The sequence below is a fragment of the Salvelinus fontinalis genome, chromosome 32, assembly GCF_029448725.1.
Source record: "Salvelinus fontinalis isolate EN_2023a chromosome 32, ASM2944872v1, whole genome shotgun sequence".
Lineage (NCBI taxonomy): Eukaryota > Metazoa > Chordata > Actinopteri > Salmoniformes > Salmonidae > Salvelinus > Salvelinus fontinalis.
Window position 1 is genome coordinate 20,274,633 of NC_074696.1, and position 18,426 is coordinate 20,293,058.

An 18,426-nucleotide genomic window follows, 5' to 3' on the forward strand; every position below is an offset into this window, starting at 1 on the left:
TAAAAGACACCATCTGAAATATAATTTGTAACCTGCCTTACTGTAGCCTGACTGATGCAGCGTAGTGGCTTTACATAAATAGGCTGAAGTGTGGGGTTGCCCATCTGCAGTTAGCTTAAAAAACAATGCATCAAATGCTACTTTCTACAAACAAATGTAACGTGTCACTCACTTCTGCCGAGAAACGCTTTTTAAGATCAGAGTGACATATATTTATATATACACCTCTGCCGAGACACGCTTTTTAAGATCAGAGTGACAAGTTACATTTATTTGTAGAAAGTAATATAGGGCCAAACAAAAATGTTTAGGGTAGGGACGTCCCAAGGATTCCAGATAGCACTGACCCGCCACCCACTGACCTGTCACTAAGCTTTCATCTAACCAATTAAATCGTCCCCAACTACCTCTGGAGATGGTCAGAAAGATCTGATCACGAAGGGCGCACGAAGGGCGCCCAGGGGTTGCTGACGCCTGCCAGACCTTACAATGCCTGGATAGGTATTTAAGTATCAACTAAACACATGTTATAGCAATCTGTCAGTCGATGACAGTTGATGTGGCACGCAACATCTGAGCAGGTGAACTCGACAATGTTATTTGAATCGTTTACACCTGTTATTTCAACTGTGGGCAATCTGAATGTGGATAATACCAGGACACAGGACCCATGTTAGCGGCAGGTATAAAAACGGCTTTTGTTTTATATCGATTTGCAAAGTGGGATTTGAGTTGGAACGGCCGAGTCAGTGTGATTTGTAGCAGGAAAAACACAACTCCAATCCATTAGATTCACTTCTATTTTAATCAGTCTATAAAATAGTCTGTCATTCAAACCAATATTACAAAGGCTATGTAATAACTTTGACATATTACAAAATCCAGGTTTCTCCTAAAGTTTGAAAAAGTACAAACATCTTTTATACAAAACAGCAAAACTACATAGTATTGCACAATCTTTTTATTTTATCTTCAAAGTACAAAGATATCAATCATATAGACAGAAATAATAAGACAGAATAAATTATTTTCTTAAGCATTATTCCTTAAAAATTACAGCACATAAATAAGGAGAAACTCTACATAGTTAAAATTAGCCATTAGTTCATAGTGCTTTTCTCAAAAAACAGAACATCTTGATGGAAAACAAAAAAGCTCTTTTTCACCATGTGATGCTGAATAGTTGCTTGAAAAAATAAATAAGTGCATTTCCATGGTCACCTTTTGCCCTATGGGACTTTTTACATGGACCAGCATGAAGGGCTTCCCCTCCTTTCAGTTTAAAAACAAACCAGGAAAAATATACAGCAAGTAATTCAAGAGGTTTACAATTGTTAAAATTCATACATACAGATTTAAAATATAATTTTCCTTTTTTGGCAGGATGAACTCTAGTAACATACATACAAATTTTGCCCTCATAAATTCTGGGACAGACCTCATCTGAAGTCACGCGTAACACGCACATACAAATAAGACAAGTCAGATTACTATGGTTCCAGGGAGAGGTTTCCCCTAGGTACAGATATAGGATCAGCTTCCCCTCCCCCAATCCTAACCTTTTCCATTAGTGGGGAAAGTGCAAAACTGACCCAAAATCGGCATCTAGGGGTATTTTCACCCTACACCATTACAACCCAGTAACACCATATGGAGACAGAGACTGAATGGCTGAGTAACTGACTGACTATCCCTCCCCATATCTCTCAGACAGTCCAATTCTTCACAGATGTGACGTCTTACATGTAGTATGACTCCGAACAGATGGAGGGTTGGGTTAGCTGAACAGATGGAGGGTTGGGTTAGCTGAACAGATGGAGGGTTGGGTTAGCTGAACAGATGGAGGGTTGGGTTAGCTGAACAGAAGGAGGGTTGGGTTAGCTGAACAGAAGGAGGGTTGGGTTAGCTGAACAGAAGGAGGGTTGGGTTAGCTGAACAGAAGGAGGGTTGGGTTAGCTGAACAGATGGAGGGTTAGGTTAGGTGAACAGATGGAGGGTTAGGTTAGGTGAACAGATGGAGGGTTAGGTTAGGTGAACAGATGGAGGGTTGGGTTAGGTGAACAGATGGAGGGTTAGGTGAACAGATGGAGGGTTGGGTGAACAGATGGAGGGTTGGGTGAACAGATGGAGGGTTGGGTGAACAGATGGAGGGTTGGATTAGCTGAACAGATGGAGGGTTGGATTAGCTGAACAGAAGGAGGGTTGGATTAGCTGAACAGATGGAGGGTTGGATTAGCTGAACAGAAGGAGGGTTGGATTAGCTGAACAGAAGGAGGGTTGGATTAGCTGAACAGATGGAGGGTTGGATTAGCTGAACAGAAGGGGGGTTGGATTAGCTGGACAGATGGAGGGTTGGATTAGCTGAACAGAAGGAGGGTTGGATTAGCTGAACAGATGGAAAGTTAGGTCAGCTGAACAGATGGAGGGTTGGGTTAGGTGAACAGATGGAGGTTTAGGTTAGGTGAACAGATGGAGGGTTGGATTAGCTGAACAGATGGAGGGTTGGATTAGCTGAACATATGGAGGGTTGGATTAGCTGAACAGATGGAGGGTTAGGTTAGCTGAACAGATGGAGGGTTGGATTAGCTGAACATATGGAGGGTTGGATTAGCTGAACATATGGAGGGTTGGATTAGCTGAACAGATGGAGGGTTAGGTTAGCTGAACAGATGGAGGGTTGGGTTAGCTGAACAGATGGAGGTTTGGGTTAGCTGAACAGATGGAGGGTTGGGTTAGCTGAACAGATGGAGGGCTGGGTTAGCTGAACAGAAGGAGGGTTGGGTTAGCTGAACAGAAGGAGGGTTGGGTTAGCTGAACAGAAGGAGGGTTAGGTTAGCTAAACAGAAGGAGGGTTGGGTTAGCTGAACAGATGGAGGTTTGGGTTAGCTGAACAGAAGGAGGGTTAGGTTAGCTGAACAGAAGGAGGGTTGGGTTAGCTGAACAGAAGGAGGGTTGGGTTAGCTGAACAGAAGGAGGGTTGGGTTAGCTGAACAGAAGGAGGGTTGGGTTAGCTGAACAGATGGAGGGTTGGGTTAGCTGAACAGATGGAGGGTTGGGTTAGCTGAACAGATGGAGGGTTGGGTTAGCTGAACAGAAGGAGGGTTGGGTTAGCTGAACAGAAGGAGGGTTGGGTTAGCTGAACAGAAGGAGGGTTGGGTTAGCTGAACAGAAGGAGGGTTGGGTTAGCTGAACAGAAGGAGGGTTGGGTTAGCTGAACAGAAGGAGGGTTGGGTTAGCTGAACAGAAGGAGGGTTGGGTTAGCCGAACAGATGGAGGGTTAGGTTAGCTAAACAGAAGGAGGGTTGGGTTAGCTGAACAGAAGGAGGGTTGGGTTAGCTGAACAGAAGGAGGGTTGGGTTAGCTGAACAGATGGAGGGTTGGGTTAGCTGAACAGATGGAGGGTTGGGTTAGCTAAACAGATGGAGGGTTGGGTTAGCTAAACAGAAGGAGGGTTGGGTTAGCTGAACAGATGGAGGGTTGGGTTAGCTGAACAGAAGAGGGTTGGGTTAGCTGAACAGATGGAAGTTTCTATCTAGGACTTCTGTTTTCCTGAGTGGGGCAAGGGATAGAATACTGATTAACCTAAAATCATCCTCCCTACTGGATATATATCTATCTCTTTCTGGTTGAACGCAGTAGAAAAATAAAGAATAAGTAAATAAAAACAAAAACCTTTTGAAATCATTAGACCTAAGCCATTGCTCCCTCACCCTTGAAGCCCCTTCCATCTCTTCACTTCTCAATGAGACCTGCCTCCTTGATCTTGGTGTAGAAGAACTTCTCTAGCAGGTTGGCACACTTGTAGTACTCGCTCTCTGGGGGATTGTACTCGCGACAGTTGGTGAAGATGCGCTGCATGTCGGCCATGAAGAGCTTCCGCGTGGTGTAGTACCTGCTCTTCAGACGCTCAGACATCGTCTTCAGGTCTGGAGATAATCACACATTAACACGACTCTTGATTAACCTCTATGAAACCAAACGTTGTGATTAACACAATCTGACTTAACTAGCCATTACGTCTGTAGGTAACTATCCCAGAGAAGAAGTCAAATCAAATAAATAAGATGGTCTATGCATATTCAGCGTAGCATCTCAATCTCCATTGAATACAGGCATTGACAACAACACCCTTCATCAAATATTTTAAAAAGTGTTAAAATAAACAGATGTATCCATCAATCCAAAGAGAGGATAGGCGGGAGCTTGACAGTCCGCTGTTCCGCTCTGTGATTTAAAAAAAATATGGAAAGGAGCTAACTACAGGCAAAATCCGAGCGGAAAACCTGGTTCAGTCTGGTTTCCACCAGACACTAGAACATTTAAGTCATTTAGCAGACATTTAAGTCATTTAGCAGACGCTCTTATCCAGAGCGACTTACAAATTGGTGCATTCACCTTATGACATCCAGTGGGAATGAAGATTAATGAACCTTTCAGCAGAACAATAATCTAAAACACAAGGCAGAATCTACACTGGAGTTGCTTACCAAAAAGACAGTGAATGTTCCTGAGTGGCTGAGTTACAGACTTTACTTAAATCTACTTGAAAATCTATGGCAAGACCTGAAAATGGTTGTCAAGGAATGATCATCAACCAATTTGACAGCTTGAATATTTTTTTTTACAGAATAATGGGACAAATGTTGCATAATCCAGGTGTGGAAAGCCCTTAGAGATTTACCCATGTTTCGGCCTTCAATAAATGTAATTCTTCAATAAATTAGCAAACACTTTCACTTTGTCATTATGGGGTATTGTGTGTAGATGGGTCAGAAAAAAATCTATTTAATCCATTTTGAATTCAGGCTGTAACACAACATAATGTGGAACAAATCAAGGGGTATGAATACTTTCTGAAGGGGCTGTATCTGACTCAATTCAATCATCCATATTTTCTTGCTTACAAGTTATGTATGGCTATATTCCTTCCCCTGAAGAGTTGACCCAGGCACAGATGTGTTCCATGCGTAGTGCCATACATACCCATAGGGAAGCGGATGACTTGGTAGTAGCCAGGAGCCTCAGTCTTCTTCACTGGTTCCATGAACGGCCAGGCATTCTGGTGACTCTATAACACATAACGAGAAACCTGTGTGTGTGTGGCTACGAGTTGGTGTGTATGTGCATTTGAGAGAGAGTGAGTGAGTGCATGTGTGCATGCGTGTGTGTGTGTCGCTCACCTTAACGTGTTGTAGGATGGTCTTCAGGGTGCTGTACAGCTGATCTGGATCCTTCAGCTCTTTCCTGGGATCACAACAGGAAACAGGAAGTTGTGATCACCTAATTTTCTGTCAGAGTTACCATGACAGTGGTGGCTCACTGGCTAAGCTTTAGAAGGAAAACTTACAAGCCGTTACATTTGTTTTAGAAAAAATAGATGAGTAGAAGCTATAAGGAGCTGAAAGACTCACTTACCCTTTGCCCACCGGTTTCCATCCAGTTTCTCCTGGTGACAAAAATAAATTTGAGTTAAACTAGAGACACTGTCCACACACTTCTTTACTGCCCAAATCACTGCTACCTCTTTGGAGATTTGCCTTTGTCCACAATGGCACCATATTCCCTATAGTGCCCTACATTTTACCAGGGCCCATGTAGGGAATAGGGTGCTATTTTGGACGCATCCTTTGAACCTATGCTGAAGGTAGACTAATATAATGACAGGAGGAGAAACGTACGTATTCCAGGAATGCTCTCGATGGGAATCTGTCTAACTCCTTCCTTAAAACAGGAAAGTCCTGGGTAGACCTTTCTGATCTGACCTTGCTTCCTCTCTATCAGTTTCTTTATGATCTGAAAGGGAGGATGGAGTGAGTGAGGGAGGGAGAGGGGGGAGGGTGTGAGAGAGATAGTAGAAGGGAGACCGAAAGAGTGAGAATTTAGGTAACTCAATTTATTATACAAATAGACATTGTAGGCATGCACACACCACACACACCTCTTTCTGCTTCTTGATAATGACAGAGAACTCAGTGTAAGGGATGCTGGGGTTGAGCTCACAGCCCATCAGCGTCGCTCCCTCATAGTCTTTTATGTAGCCCAGATACTTGGCCTTGGGAACCTTGATGTCTTTAGAGAAGCCCTGAGACAGAGAGAGAGATGGAGAGAAAGAGAAAGACAGAGAGCTGTAAGAATGGTAAAAAAAATTTAAGAGACAGTTTCTTGATGTTTCCCTACATTACAAGATAACCAATGCCATTTACTGATCTTTTTAAGCAACCAATCATGTACTGACCTGCTTTTTGAAGTAGCCAATGGCATACTCGTCTGCGTAGGTGAGGAAGTTGAGGATGTCGTGCTTGATGTGGTACTCCTTCAGATGGTTCATCAGGTGAGTGCCGTATCCCTTTAAACAATAGGTAGGGGTCAAAGGTCAAAACTGACCAATCAAGAAGAGTGAGGCACGGAGCTCAATGACAGTAGAATGAATATCAGTCATATCAGTTAATACCAACAGAAATGCGACCAGAAGAGGAACTGTAGCCTGGTCCCAGAACTGTTCGTTTGTGTATAGCCAAGTCCTATGGTCACTGTCATGTCAAACATGTCCATAGGAGTTGGAAAGACAGCACAAACAGATATGGGACTAGGTTAAAAGAGCTGCATTCTCATACCTTGACCTGCTCGTTGGAGGTGACAGCACAGAATACGATCTCTGTGAAGCTCTGCGAGGGGAACATCCGGAAGCAAATCCCTCCAATCACACGGCCATCTTTGATCAGCGACAGAGTCTTGTGCTTCCTGTTTGGAGAGAAAGTGAACAGTTCCCATTTATCTCAACACCTCATAATTCGCAACTGGGTTCAACTTCTGCTTTAGGGTTAAAGAGATACAGCCAGGTGTAATGTTCAATTGTTGCCACTGTTGACATAACATTGAGGGGTCAAACCTCTGGTTGCAACTGTAGAGCAACTTCAAATTAAGAGTTTTCTTTCTATACTATAAAGTTGGGACTATTTTTCTCTTTGGTGGTCAGTCAATCAGGGTAGAACTCCAAATCAAATCTTATTTTATTGGTCACATACAAATTTAGCAGATGTTATTGCAGGTGTAGCGAACTGCTTGTGTTCCTAGCTCCAACAGTGCAGTAATGTCTAACAATTCGCAACAACACACACAAATCTAAAAGTAAAATAATGGAATTAAGAAATATATAAATATTAGGACGAGCAATGTCAGAGTGGCATTGACTAAAATACAGTAGAATTTAATACAGTATATACACATGAAATGAGTAAAGCAGGATGTAAACGTTATTAAAAGTGACTAGTGTCCATTATTAAAGTGACCAGTGATTCCATGTCTATGTATCTAGGGCAGCAGCCTCTAAGGGGCACAGTTGAGTAACCCGGTGATAGCCGCTAGTTATGGCTATTTAACAGTGTGAAGGCCTTGAGATAGAAGCTGTTTTTCAGTCTCTCGGTCCCAAATTTGATGCACCTGTAATGACCTCGCCTTCTGGATGATAGCGGGGTGAACAGGCCGTGGCTCGGCTGGTTGATGTCCTTGTTGATCTTTTTGGCCTTCCTGCTGTAGGTGTCCTGGAGGGCAGGCAGTGTGCCCTCTGTGATGTGTTGTGCAAGCCGCACCACCCTCTGGAGAGCCCTGCGGTTGCGGGCGGTGCAGTTGCCATACCAGGCGGTAATACAGCCCGACAGGATGCTCTCAATTGTGAGAGTCTTAGGGGCCAAGTGAAATTTCTTCAGCCTCCTGAGGTTGAAGAAGTGCTGTTGTGCCTTCTTCACCATACTGTCTGTGTGGGTGGACCATTTCAGAGTCAGTTGATGTGTATGCCGAGAAACTTGAAGCTTTCCACCTTCTCCACTGCGGTCCCGTCAATGTGGATAGGGGCGTGCCCCCCCTTTCCTGAAGTCCACGATCAGCTCCTTCGTTTTGTTGAAAGAGAGGTTATTTCCTGGCACCACTCCGCCAGGGCCCTCACCTCCTGTCTGTAGACTGTCTCGTAATTGTTGGCCTACTATGGTTGTGTCGTCTGCAAACTTGATGATTAAGTTGAGTGAACAGGGAGTACAGGACGGGGCTGAGCACACACCCTTGTGGGGCCCCTGTGTCGAGGATCAGTGAAGTGGAGATGTTGTTTCCTACCTTCACCACCATGGGGGGCGGCCCGTCAGGAAGTCCAGGACCCAGTTGCACAGGGCGGTGTTCAGACCCCGAGCTTGATGATGAGCTTGGAGGGTCCTATGGTGTTGAAGGCTGACCTATAGTCAATGAACAGCATTCTTGTCCAGATGGGATAGTGCAGCGTGCAGTGTGATGGTGATTGCATCGCCTGTGGATCTATTGGGCGGTAAGCAAATTGAAGTGGTTCTAGGGTGTCATGTAAGGTGGAGGTGATATGATTCTTAACTAGCCTCTCAAAGCACTTCATGATAACAGAAGTGAGTGCTACAGGGCCATTTAGTTAAGTTATCTTTGCTTTCTTGGGTACAGGAACAATGGTGGACATCTTGAAGCAAGTGGGGACAGCAGACTGGGATAGGGAGAGATTGAATTTGTCCGTAAACACTCCAGCCAGCTGGTCTGCGCATGCTCGGAGCACGCGGCTAGGGATGGCGTCTGGCCCAGCAGCCTTGCGAGCATTAAGATGTCTCACTCACGTCGGCCATGGAGAACGAGAGCACACAGTCGTTGGGAGCAGGCCACGTCAATGGCATTATTTTACCTTTAACTAGGCAAGTCAGTTAAGAACAAATTCTTATTTTCAATGACGGCCTAGGAACAGTGGGTTAACTTCCTTGTTCAGGGGCAGAACGACAGATTTGTATCTTGTCAGCTCGGGGATTCGATCTTGCAACCTTTCGGTTACTGGTTACCAATGCTCTAACCACTAGGCTATGCTGTCGCCCCAGCTGTCTGGGAGAAAAACGTCAGTGTCCGCGACGTGGCTGGTTTTCCCTTTGTAATCCGTGATTGTCTGTAGACTCTGCCACATACATCTCATGTCTGAGCCGTTGAATTGTGACTCCACTTTGTCTCTGTACTGACGTTTTGCCTGTTTGATTGCTTTACAGAGGGAATAACTACACTGTTTGTATTCAACTATATTCCCAGTCACCTTGCCATGGTTAAATGCGGTGGTTCATGCTTTCAGTTTAGCGTGAATGCTGCCATCTATCCATGGTTTCTGGTTTGGGTAGGTTTTAATAGTAACAGTGGGAACAACATCCTCTATACACTTCCTGATGAACTCAGTCACCGTGTCCGTGTATACATCAATGTTATTCTCCGAGGCTACCCGGAACATATCCCATGATCAAAACAATCTTGAAGCATGAATTCTGATTGGTCAGACCAGTGTTGAATAGACCTTAGCACGGGTACTTCCTGTTTGAGTTTCTGCCTATAGGAAGGGAGGAGCAAAATGGAGTTATGATCTGATTTGCCAAAGGGAGAGCGGGGGAGGGCCTTGTAGGCATCCCGGAAGAGAGAATAGCAGTGGTTGAGTGTTTTCCCAGCGCGAGTACTGCAGTCAATGTGTTGATAGAACTTCGGTAGCATTTTCCTCAAATTTGCTTTGTTAAAGTCCCCAGCTACAATAAATGCAGCCTCAGGATATGTGGTTACCAGTTTGTATAAAGTCCAGTGTAGTTCCTTGAGGGCCGTCCTGGTATCGGCTTGAGGGGGAATAAACACAGCTGTGACTATAACCGAAAATAATTCTCTTGGGAGGTAATACGGTTGGCATTTGATTGAGGAGTATTCTAGGTCGGGTGAACAAAAGGACTTTAGTACGTTATCACAATCACACCACGAGTGGTTAATCATGAAACATACACCACTGCCCTTCTTCTTCCTGGAGAGTTTTTTATTTCTGTCTGTGCAATGTACTGAGAACCCAGCTGGCTGTATGGGCGGTGACCGTATATACACATTAGCGAGTTATATACTCGGAAGCGGTGGATGGTGTGCCCGCCTCTTGAGTCGGACTAGAAGTCCACTCCAAATACCTCTTCTCCACCGGGTCTTGGAGCGGCCTCTGGGATAAGTTCAATGGCCTTGGCGGGTGCAAACAAAGGATCCAATTCTTGGAAGTCGTATTCCTGGTGAGTTACCGCCGCTCTGATATCCAAAAGTTACTTCCGGCTGTATATAATAACACCAAAAAATGTTCTGGGCTAATAATGTAAGAAATAACACACAAAAAAACAAAATACTGCAAAGTTGCTTAGGAGCAGAAGCAAAGCTGCCATGTCTGTCGGCGCCATCTTTCATGGAAACACTCACGGGTCAAAGACGAGGCGTGTGATATACTCTTTGGGCATGCGAGGCAGCTGGTGAGAGAAGACATTCTGGAGGCCCACCAGCCACATGAGGATCCTCTTGTTGGGCTTCTGGTTGAGGGAGTTCCCGATGACGTGGAACTCTATCACCCCCCTCCTCTCCTCCAGGCGTGCCGCCTCATCGCGGGCTGAGTGGGCCGACAGGAGACTGGTCTGGGGGTGGGGAGGGGATGACGTCAGCCTTACTCATTATCAAGTCCTATTACAGCACTCATTTTGATTTAGCAGTGTCCTTATATTTGTCCCATTATCATCATTATTGTCAGCAGCAGCAGTAGCTTCACCATAATCATCACCTTCAAACCTCAATACTGACTCTAAAACATTGACTTAGTGGGGGGTTCTGAACTGCAAGTCAAATATAATCTAATATCCACTAAATAATTTTAAACTGAGATGGAATAGAGAGTGTTAAGCAATGGAAGTATTGATGACTATATGTTGGACTGAAGAGATGGAAGTATTGATGATATGTTGGACTGAAGAGATGGAAGTATTGATGACTATGTGTTGGACTGAAGAGATAGAAGTATTGATGAATACGTGTTGGACTGAAGAGATAGAAGTATTGATGATATGTGTTGGACTGAAGAGATAGAAGTATTGATGAATACGTGTTGGACTGAAGAGATAGAAGTATTGATGATATGTGTTGGACTGAAGAGATAGAAGTATTGATGATATGTGTTGGACTGAAGAGATAGAAGTATTGATGATATGTGTTGGACTGAAGAGATGGAAGTATTGATGAATACGTGTTGGACTGAAGAGATAGAAGTATTGATGACTATGTGTTGGACTGAAGAGATAGAAGTATTGATGACTATGTGTTGGACTGAAGAGATGGAAGTATTGATGAATACGTGTTGGACTGAAGAGATAGAAGTATTGATGACTATGTGTTGGACTGAAGAGATAGAAGTATTGATGACTATGTGTTGGACTGAAGAGATAGAAGTATTGATGACTATGTGTTGGACTGAAGAGATAGAAGTATTGATGACTATGTGTTGGACTGAAGAGATAGAAGTATTGATGAATACGTGTTGGACTGAAGAGATAGAAGTATTGATGATATGTGTTGGACTGAAGAGATAGAAGTATTGATGAATACGTGTTGGACTGAAGAGATAGAAGTATTGATGAATACGTGTTGGACTGAAGAGATATAAGTATTGATGACTATGTGCTGGACTGAAGAGATGGAAGTATTGATGAATACGTGTTGGACTGAAGAGATAGAAGTATTGATGACTATGTGTTGGACTGAAGAGATAGAAGTATTGACTACGTGTTGGACAGAAGATATATAAGTATTGATGACTATGTGTTGGACTGAAGAGATAGAACTATAGATGACTATGTGTTGGACTGAAGAGATAGAAGTATTGATGACTATGTGTTGGACTGAAGAGATGGAAGTATTGATGACTATGTGTTGGACTGAAGAGATGGAAGTATTGATGATATGTTGGACTGAAGAGATAGAAGTATTGATGACTATGTGTTGGACTGAAGAGATAGAAGTATTGATGAATACGTGTTGGACTGAAGAGATAGAAGTATTGATGATATGTGTTGGACTGAAGAGATAGAAGTATTGATGAATACGTGTTGGACTGAAGAGATAGAAGTATTGATGATATGTGTTGGACTGAAGAGATAGAAGTATTGATGATATGTGTTGGACTGAAGAGCTAGAAGTATTGATGAATACGTGTTGGACTGAAGAGATAGAAGTATTGATGATATGTGTTGGACTGAAGAGATAGAAGTATTGATGATATGTGTTGGACTGAAGAGATAGAAGTATTGATGATATGTGTTGGACTGAAGAGATGGAAGTATTGATGAATACGTGTTGGACTGAAGAGATAGAAGTATTGATGACTATGTGTTGGACTGAAGAGATAGAAGTATTGATGACTATGTGTTGGACTGAAGAGATATAAGTATTGATGACTATGTGTTGGACTGAAGAGATAGAAGTATTGATGACTATGTGTTGGACTGAAGAGATAGAAGTGTTGATGACTATGTGTTGGACTGAAGAGATAGAAGTATTGATGATATGTTGGACTGAAGAGATAGAAGTATTGATGAATACGTGTTGGACTGAAGAGATGGAAGTATTGATGAATACGTGTTGGACTGAAGAGATAGAAGTATTGATGAATACGTGTTGGACTGAAGAGATATAAGTATTGATGACTATGTGCTGGACTGAAGAGATGGAAGTATTGATGAATACGTGTTGGACTGAAGAGATAGAAGTATTGATGACTATGTGTTGGACTGAAGAGATAGAAGTATTGATGACTATGTGTTGGACTGAAGATATATAAGTATTGATGACTATGTGTTGGACTGAAGAGATAGAACTATAGATGACTATGTGTTGGACTGAAGAGATAGAACTATAGATGACTATGTGTTGGACTGAAGAGATAGAAGTATTGATGACTATGTGTTGGACTGAAGAGATGGAAGTATTGATGACTATGTGTTGGACTGAAGAGATGGAAGTATTGATGATATGTTGGACTGAAGAGATGGAAGTATTGATGATATGTTGGACTGAAGAGATAGAAGTATTGATGACTATGTGTTGGACTGAAGAGATGGAAGTATTGATGATATGTTGGACTGAAGAGATAGAAGTATTGATGACTATGTGTTGGACTGAAGAGATGGAAGTATTGATGATATGTTGGACTGAAGAGATAGAAGTATTGATGACTATGTGTTGGACTGAAGAGATAGAAGTATTGATGATATGTTGGACTGAAGAGATGGAAGTATTGATGATATGTTGGACTGAAGAGATAGAAGTATTGATGACTATGTGTTGGACTGAAGAGATGGAAGTATTGATGATATGTTGGACTGAAGAGATGGAAGTATTGATGATATGTGTTGGACTGAAGAGATAGAAGTGTTGATGACTATATGTTGGACTGAAGAGATGGAAGTATTGATGATATGTTGGACTGAAGAGATAGAAGTGTTGATGACTATATGTTGGACTGAAGAGATGGAAGTATTGATGACTATGTGTTGGACTGAAGAGATGGAAGTATTGATGACTATGTGTTGGACTGAAGAGATGGAAGTATTGATGACTATGTGTTGGACTGAAGAGATGGAAGTATTGATGATATGTTGGACTGAAGAGATAGAAATATTGATGATATGTTGGACTGAAGAGATGGAAGTATTGATGATATGTTGGACTGAAGAGATGGAAGTATTGATGATATGTGTTGGACTGAAGAGATAGAAGTGTTGATGACTATATGTTGGACTGAAGAGATGGAAGTATTGATGATATGTTGGACTGAAGAGATAGAAGTGTTGATGACTATATGTTGGACTGAAGAGATGGAAGTATTGATGACTATATGTTGGACTGAAGAGATGGAAGTATTGATGACTATGTGTTGGACTGAAGAGATGGAAGTATTGATGACTATGTGTTGGACTGAAGAGATGGAAGTATTGATGATATGTTGGACTGAAGAGATGGAAGTATTGATGACTATGTGTTGGACTGAAGAGATGGAAGTATTGATGATATGTTGGACTGAAGAGATAGAAGTATTGATGACTATGTGTTGGACTGAAGAGATAGAAGTATTGATGACTATGTGTTGGACTGAAGAGATAGAAGTATTGATGACTATGTGTTGGACTGAAGAGATAGAAGTATTGATGACTATGTGTTGGACTGAAGAGATAGAAGTATTGATGACTATGTGTTGGACTGAAGAGATAGAAGTATTGATGACTATGTGTTGGACTGAAGAGATGGAAGTATTGATGAATACGTGTTGGACTGATTGAGGCCTAGATTCCATCAGATCAAGAGTTAACCGGCGATAGCGGACAGCAGCATAGCGGATGTTTTGGTGGTGTTGGAGGTGGAACTGCGTTGGAGCCTTCAAATCGGTGAGCAGCTGCTCTTGTGATCATTGTCACGAAGCCACACCCGCCCCACTCGAGTTAGAAGTTCAGACACAAAGTGTAGGCTGTATAGAAATAATGACGCTCAAATAGACTAATCATTAAACAAAATAATTAGTATTTCTATCATCATAAGCAGGTGAATACTATGTCTTACATTCCAGGATGAGGTTGGTGGCACCTTAATTGGGGAGAACGGGCTCGTGATAATAACTGGGGCAGAATTCGTGGAATGGTAACAAATACATCAAACAATTGGTTTCCAGGTGTTTGATGCCATTTCATTTCCGCCATTCCGGACATAATTATGAGCCGTTTTCCCCTCAGCAGCCTTCTGTGCATTCCAGTGGTCGAACTTGAAGGCTGAATGGGATTTCTCCAAAGGTGACTCCCTGCAGACAATGGCAATGTCCACTATAGGTATAATGCCAGGAGCCGCCTTTGAATTTGACAGCTCTAACGCAGTTCCACCAAAGGCACCGCCAAAACAACCGCTATTCGGAAGTCGGCTAAAGCGGATCTGATTGAACAGAGCCCTGAGTGTTTGATGCTACCTCTGGTCCCAGCATGGAGGCGGGGTCGGTGATGGTTGCCATGACTTCGTTGATGAGTTCCATGGGGATGTCCCCGACAATCCTGAGCTTCTTAGTCTCCTCATGGGGGAGGGGCTCCGATGGCTTCCGCTTCTGCCCACCTACACAGGTAGATCATATGTAAAGTTGCCCCTAGAAACTGATCTAAAGAGAGATTTCACCCCTAATGGTTAAGGTTATAATTGTGGAGGCTAAGCTGATCCTAGATCTGTGCGTAGAGCCTGTTGTGTTTACCTGAGCTGGGTTCCAGAACAGAGATGGTCTTCCTGGCAGGACTGACACTGCCACAGCTGGATGGGTCCACAGATACTGGGCTGGTGTTGTAGTACAGAGGCCTGGCCACCGGGGGCGCACTGATCACTGTCATTATACACAGGGGAGCTCATCAGATTACTTAATCAATGGAGAGTAGCACTCATATCATACCAATCACGTCACAACTTTACTTACTTAAACTTTTTGAGGCAAGGTAAAACTCTAAGTGAGAGTGTGTTGGACAAGCTGGCTTGGTCAGGTGTGTTTTACCTGTATGGATGGGGATCGGTCCTCCTGAGGATCCAGCCAGGAAGTCTTCACTCCAGATGGGAGAGCTGTGACTGTACACCTCCTCCTCCAACATGGACAGGAATCTACAGCACACAGATATCATCATCACACCTACTGTAGACCGAGACTAGGAATCCTCCTCTATCTCATGTATGTGTGTGTACGTTTTTTTGAATTTGTCTCTTACTTGGGGAAGTGTGTGAGGATGAGAGTGCGTTTCTCCGGAGGTAGCTTATCCTTCTCCTGCCTGGCCTGCTCTAGCAGCTGTTTCCTCATTACAGTGAAGACGGAGCGCAGCAGGGTCCGACCGAAGATCTGGGTCGTCTCGTACCGCGGTAGACTGTCACAGAACTGAGGGACGTTGCAGTAGCACAGCCATCTGGGGGAAACACAAAAATGTTGGTTTTATTCTAGGTTATATAACGGTGATACAATTTGCATGAAATGTACACATCTATTGGAATGAAGAGAAAAGGACCTTGTGCATCCCAGGACAAATCATGTCTGGTGTGGATGAACAAAATCTACATGGGTGGGATGGCGCACGTGGACGCACGCACGCACCAGGTGTAGTCAGCATGTAAGCATTAAGAACATGAAGCCAGCCCACAGTGTGGCCAGTGCATTAGGAATAAACACGTCATGACTGTGAACGCATCATCAAAGCGTGCCTGCCAGCAGTTGCAATCATATCATCAAAGGGCACCTACTACCTGGTGTAGTTGACTTTGTACCCGGCGGCATCATCAGCAGGGGCCCGCTGTCGTCTCTGTGAGGGTGTCTCCAGCTGCCAGTAGTTGATCTGATTGAGGAACATCTTGGCCAGCTCCACGATGGTCTGACGCTCCTTGGAGGGAAGATGGCTGAACTTATACTGGACAAAGTTATTCACCCCCTGTTGAAGAGACAAAGAGATCATGTAAGCAAAATATAATGTGTATAATGTGTACATCTTGTGAAAGTGTGATCTAAATATGTATTTGTTTGCTAGGCGTGTGTGTGTATTTGTTGCGTACACTTGCCTGTTCAATGCTAGGTTTCTCAAAGGGAGGACTCTCCTGTGCCTCCACCACAGGTTTGCCCATCTGTAGGATGCATTTCCTCAACAGCTGAAGGTGAAAGAAGGACATTGTGAGGCAGATGCACTGAAAGTAATGTGTTGTTGACATGTTGAGCTGTGGCCTACCTTGAAGAGGGAGAAGTAGACTTGTTTGGTGTCAGCATCCTCCTCTTTGTGGACACATGTGTTCAGGTATTCCACGTCCAGAGCAATGCCCAGAAGCCTGTTCATCTCCTCCTCTGGAACGTTCTCCAGGTGGGTTACATGATCACCTGAAAAGGAGAGACAGTGAGTGAGAGTGCGAAGACAGACTTTAGTTTTGATGACCAATGTGTCCCTGAAAACCTGTTACCTCCTTATTACCTGGATTTCTAGAACATTCCACCTGCCTATATCATGCCCTTACTCGAGGCAGTGGCACCCCATCCCCATGTCCCCCCTCTGACCCTCTCTCCGGAACACAGGGCAACCCCTCCTAATGTCTCCGCTCTCAACCCTCTCTCCCCCTAGTCTTACCCAGTGTATGAGAGCAGCTACGGCAGGGGTCCTGAAGGTTGACAGTGTTGGGCTGCTGGTCTGTACGGGGTGGTGTGGGAGGGGGGTTCTGGCTCTTCCAGCTGTTACACTTACAGGCCCCCTCAGCCTACAGCACAGGGTTCCACAGGTTAGAAACACACATACTATATACATACACACATGTAATAGGAAAAATCCCATTGAATTTATATGCATAAGTTGACAAAGACAGCTTGGCTACAAAGTGGCATAGCTAGGCAATGCCTGGTGGGCCAGCCCTCTCTCACTACAACTCTTAGCTGGAGCCAAACTGTGCACAGGAACATGAGCCAAGGAACAACAACAAACTCCGCCCCCCAGCAGCTGTCACTGTCAAAACAAAGACGCTGTCTCTCCCTGCAGATGATATATAACTGCAATAAATACTTTATATTTTACCACGGTGCGCTGACAGACGGAAAAACACAGTGTCACTATTCCAGTGGGGTGAATTACGCCCCGCACACTCCCCTTGCTGGAGGCATTCCGCACCAAGGCATGCAGGCTAACCTGAATTTGTCAAACCACCTTGAGAATGTTTAGTCCACTCTCCCGCCTAGAAATACATATTATAACATTATAATATGGGAGCGCTAGACTGAACATTTTGCCGTTTTTTTCCTGATGTTCATTTCCAATAGGATCATTTTACATAACTAGAGTATGAGGGATATGAAAAAATGCAAGCGCAGCAATGGCTTCCTTTGCTGCGTTTGCATTTTGGTAGCGCTGCAAACCAACAAGCATCTGAAACTCAATCCACTTTCAAAACATTGCAAAATGTATAATTGCTAAATACTGTAATAATGGACTACTTAAAACTACCTTGCAAGATGAATAAACTCCGAGCTTCTCCAGTTTCTTCGGGCGCGGGGAGGAGCGGAGCTGCGCCTTCTTCACCGCGATTCGTGCCGATCCTACCGTGGCGCCCGAACCCTCGGTTCCCCCGGCTCCCGGAGCCGCAGGCGCCGATCCCGCTGCACCGATGGCCGGGGAGCCCTGCTGAATCCCTGCGCTCCCGGACATCCTCGAGACCGAACGGGATCCCCGACCCTGGAATTAAATGGTTTAGGTGCCCCGTTCTCTATTCCACTACTGGAGAATCAGACATGGCGCTGATCCGTTTTTTTTTTTTTATAGCTCAATGCGCTGATCCCTATTTTTTTATTTGTCATTGTAGGTCCATTTTTCCTCCACTAGGGGAGACAAAATGGGTATTCCAGTGAGTAGGCTTGGCCAGGGGTTCCCAAACTTTTTTGGTCCGCGACCCCATTTTGATATCAAAAACCCACACCATGTAAAAAACAAAAGGTGATGTAATCTACAGCCAATGTCTACTTTTTTAACTGTGTCTTTGACAGTCTATTATAAATCAGTCTGACAGCATCATTGATGATCCCCCCCC

The 18,426-nt window shown here is 43.9% G+C and overlaps 1 protein-coding gene across 1 annotated transcript; it reads right to left on the reverse strand.

The window, feature by feature from the left end:
* Positions 1 to 786: 786 nt before the first annotated feature.
* On the reverse strand, positions 787 to 18,221 carry LOC129830871 (histone acetyltransferase KAT2B-like). The gene is made up of 18 exons (XM_055893682.1): positions 17,847 to 18,221; positions 16,983 to 17,109; positions 16,593 to 16,738; positions 16,429 to 16,515; positions 16,120 to 16,301; positions 15,594 to 15,785; positions 15,386 to 15,489; positions 15,095 to 15,220; positions 14,822 to 14,961; positions 10,249 to 10,457; positions 6,615 to 6,741; positions 6,236 to 6,346; positions 5,939 to 6,082; positions 5,679 to 5,793; positions 5,416 to 5,446; positions 5,181 to 5,244; positions 4,984 to 5,068; positions 787 to 3,926 (listed from the first exon to the last, which is right to left on the reverse strand). Exons 1-18 carry the CDS (start codon positions 18,045 to 18,047, stop codon positions 3,733 to 3,735), a joined length of 2,385 nt encoding a protein of 794 aa, XP_055749657.1. The 5' UTR covers positions 18,048 to 18,221; the 3' UTR covers positions 787 to 3,732.
* Between the last annotated feature and the right edge of the window lie 205 nt (positions 18,222 to 18,426).

Excerpts from the sequence above, each read along its gene's own strand:
- LOC129830871 (XM_055893682.1), bottom strand. The coding sequence starts at position 18,047 with ATGTCCGGGAGCGCAGGGATTCAGCAGGGCTCCCCGGCCATCGGTGCA. Across the intron at positions 14,962-15,094 it reads TGTTCTGGAACCCAGCTCAG|GTGGGCAGAAGCGGAAGCCA; the intron begins GTAAACACAACA and ends CTACCTGTGTAG. Across the intron at positions 10,458-14,821 it reads CCTCCATGCTGGGACCAGAG|ACCAGTCTCCTGTCGGCCCA; the intron begins GTAGCATCAAAC and ends CCCCACCCCCAG.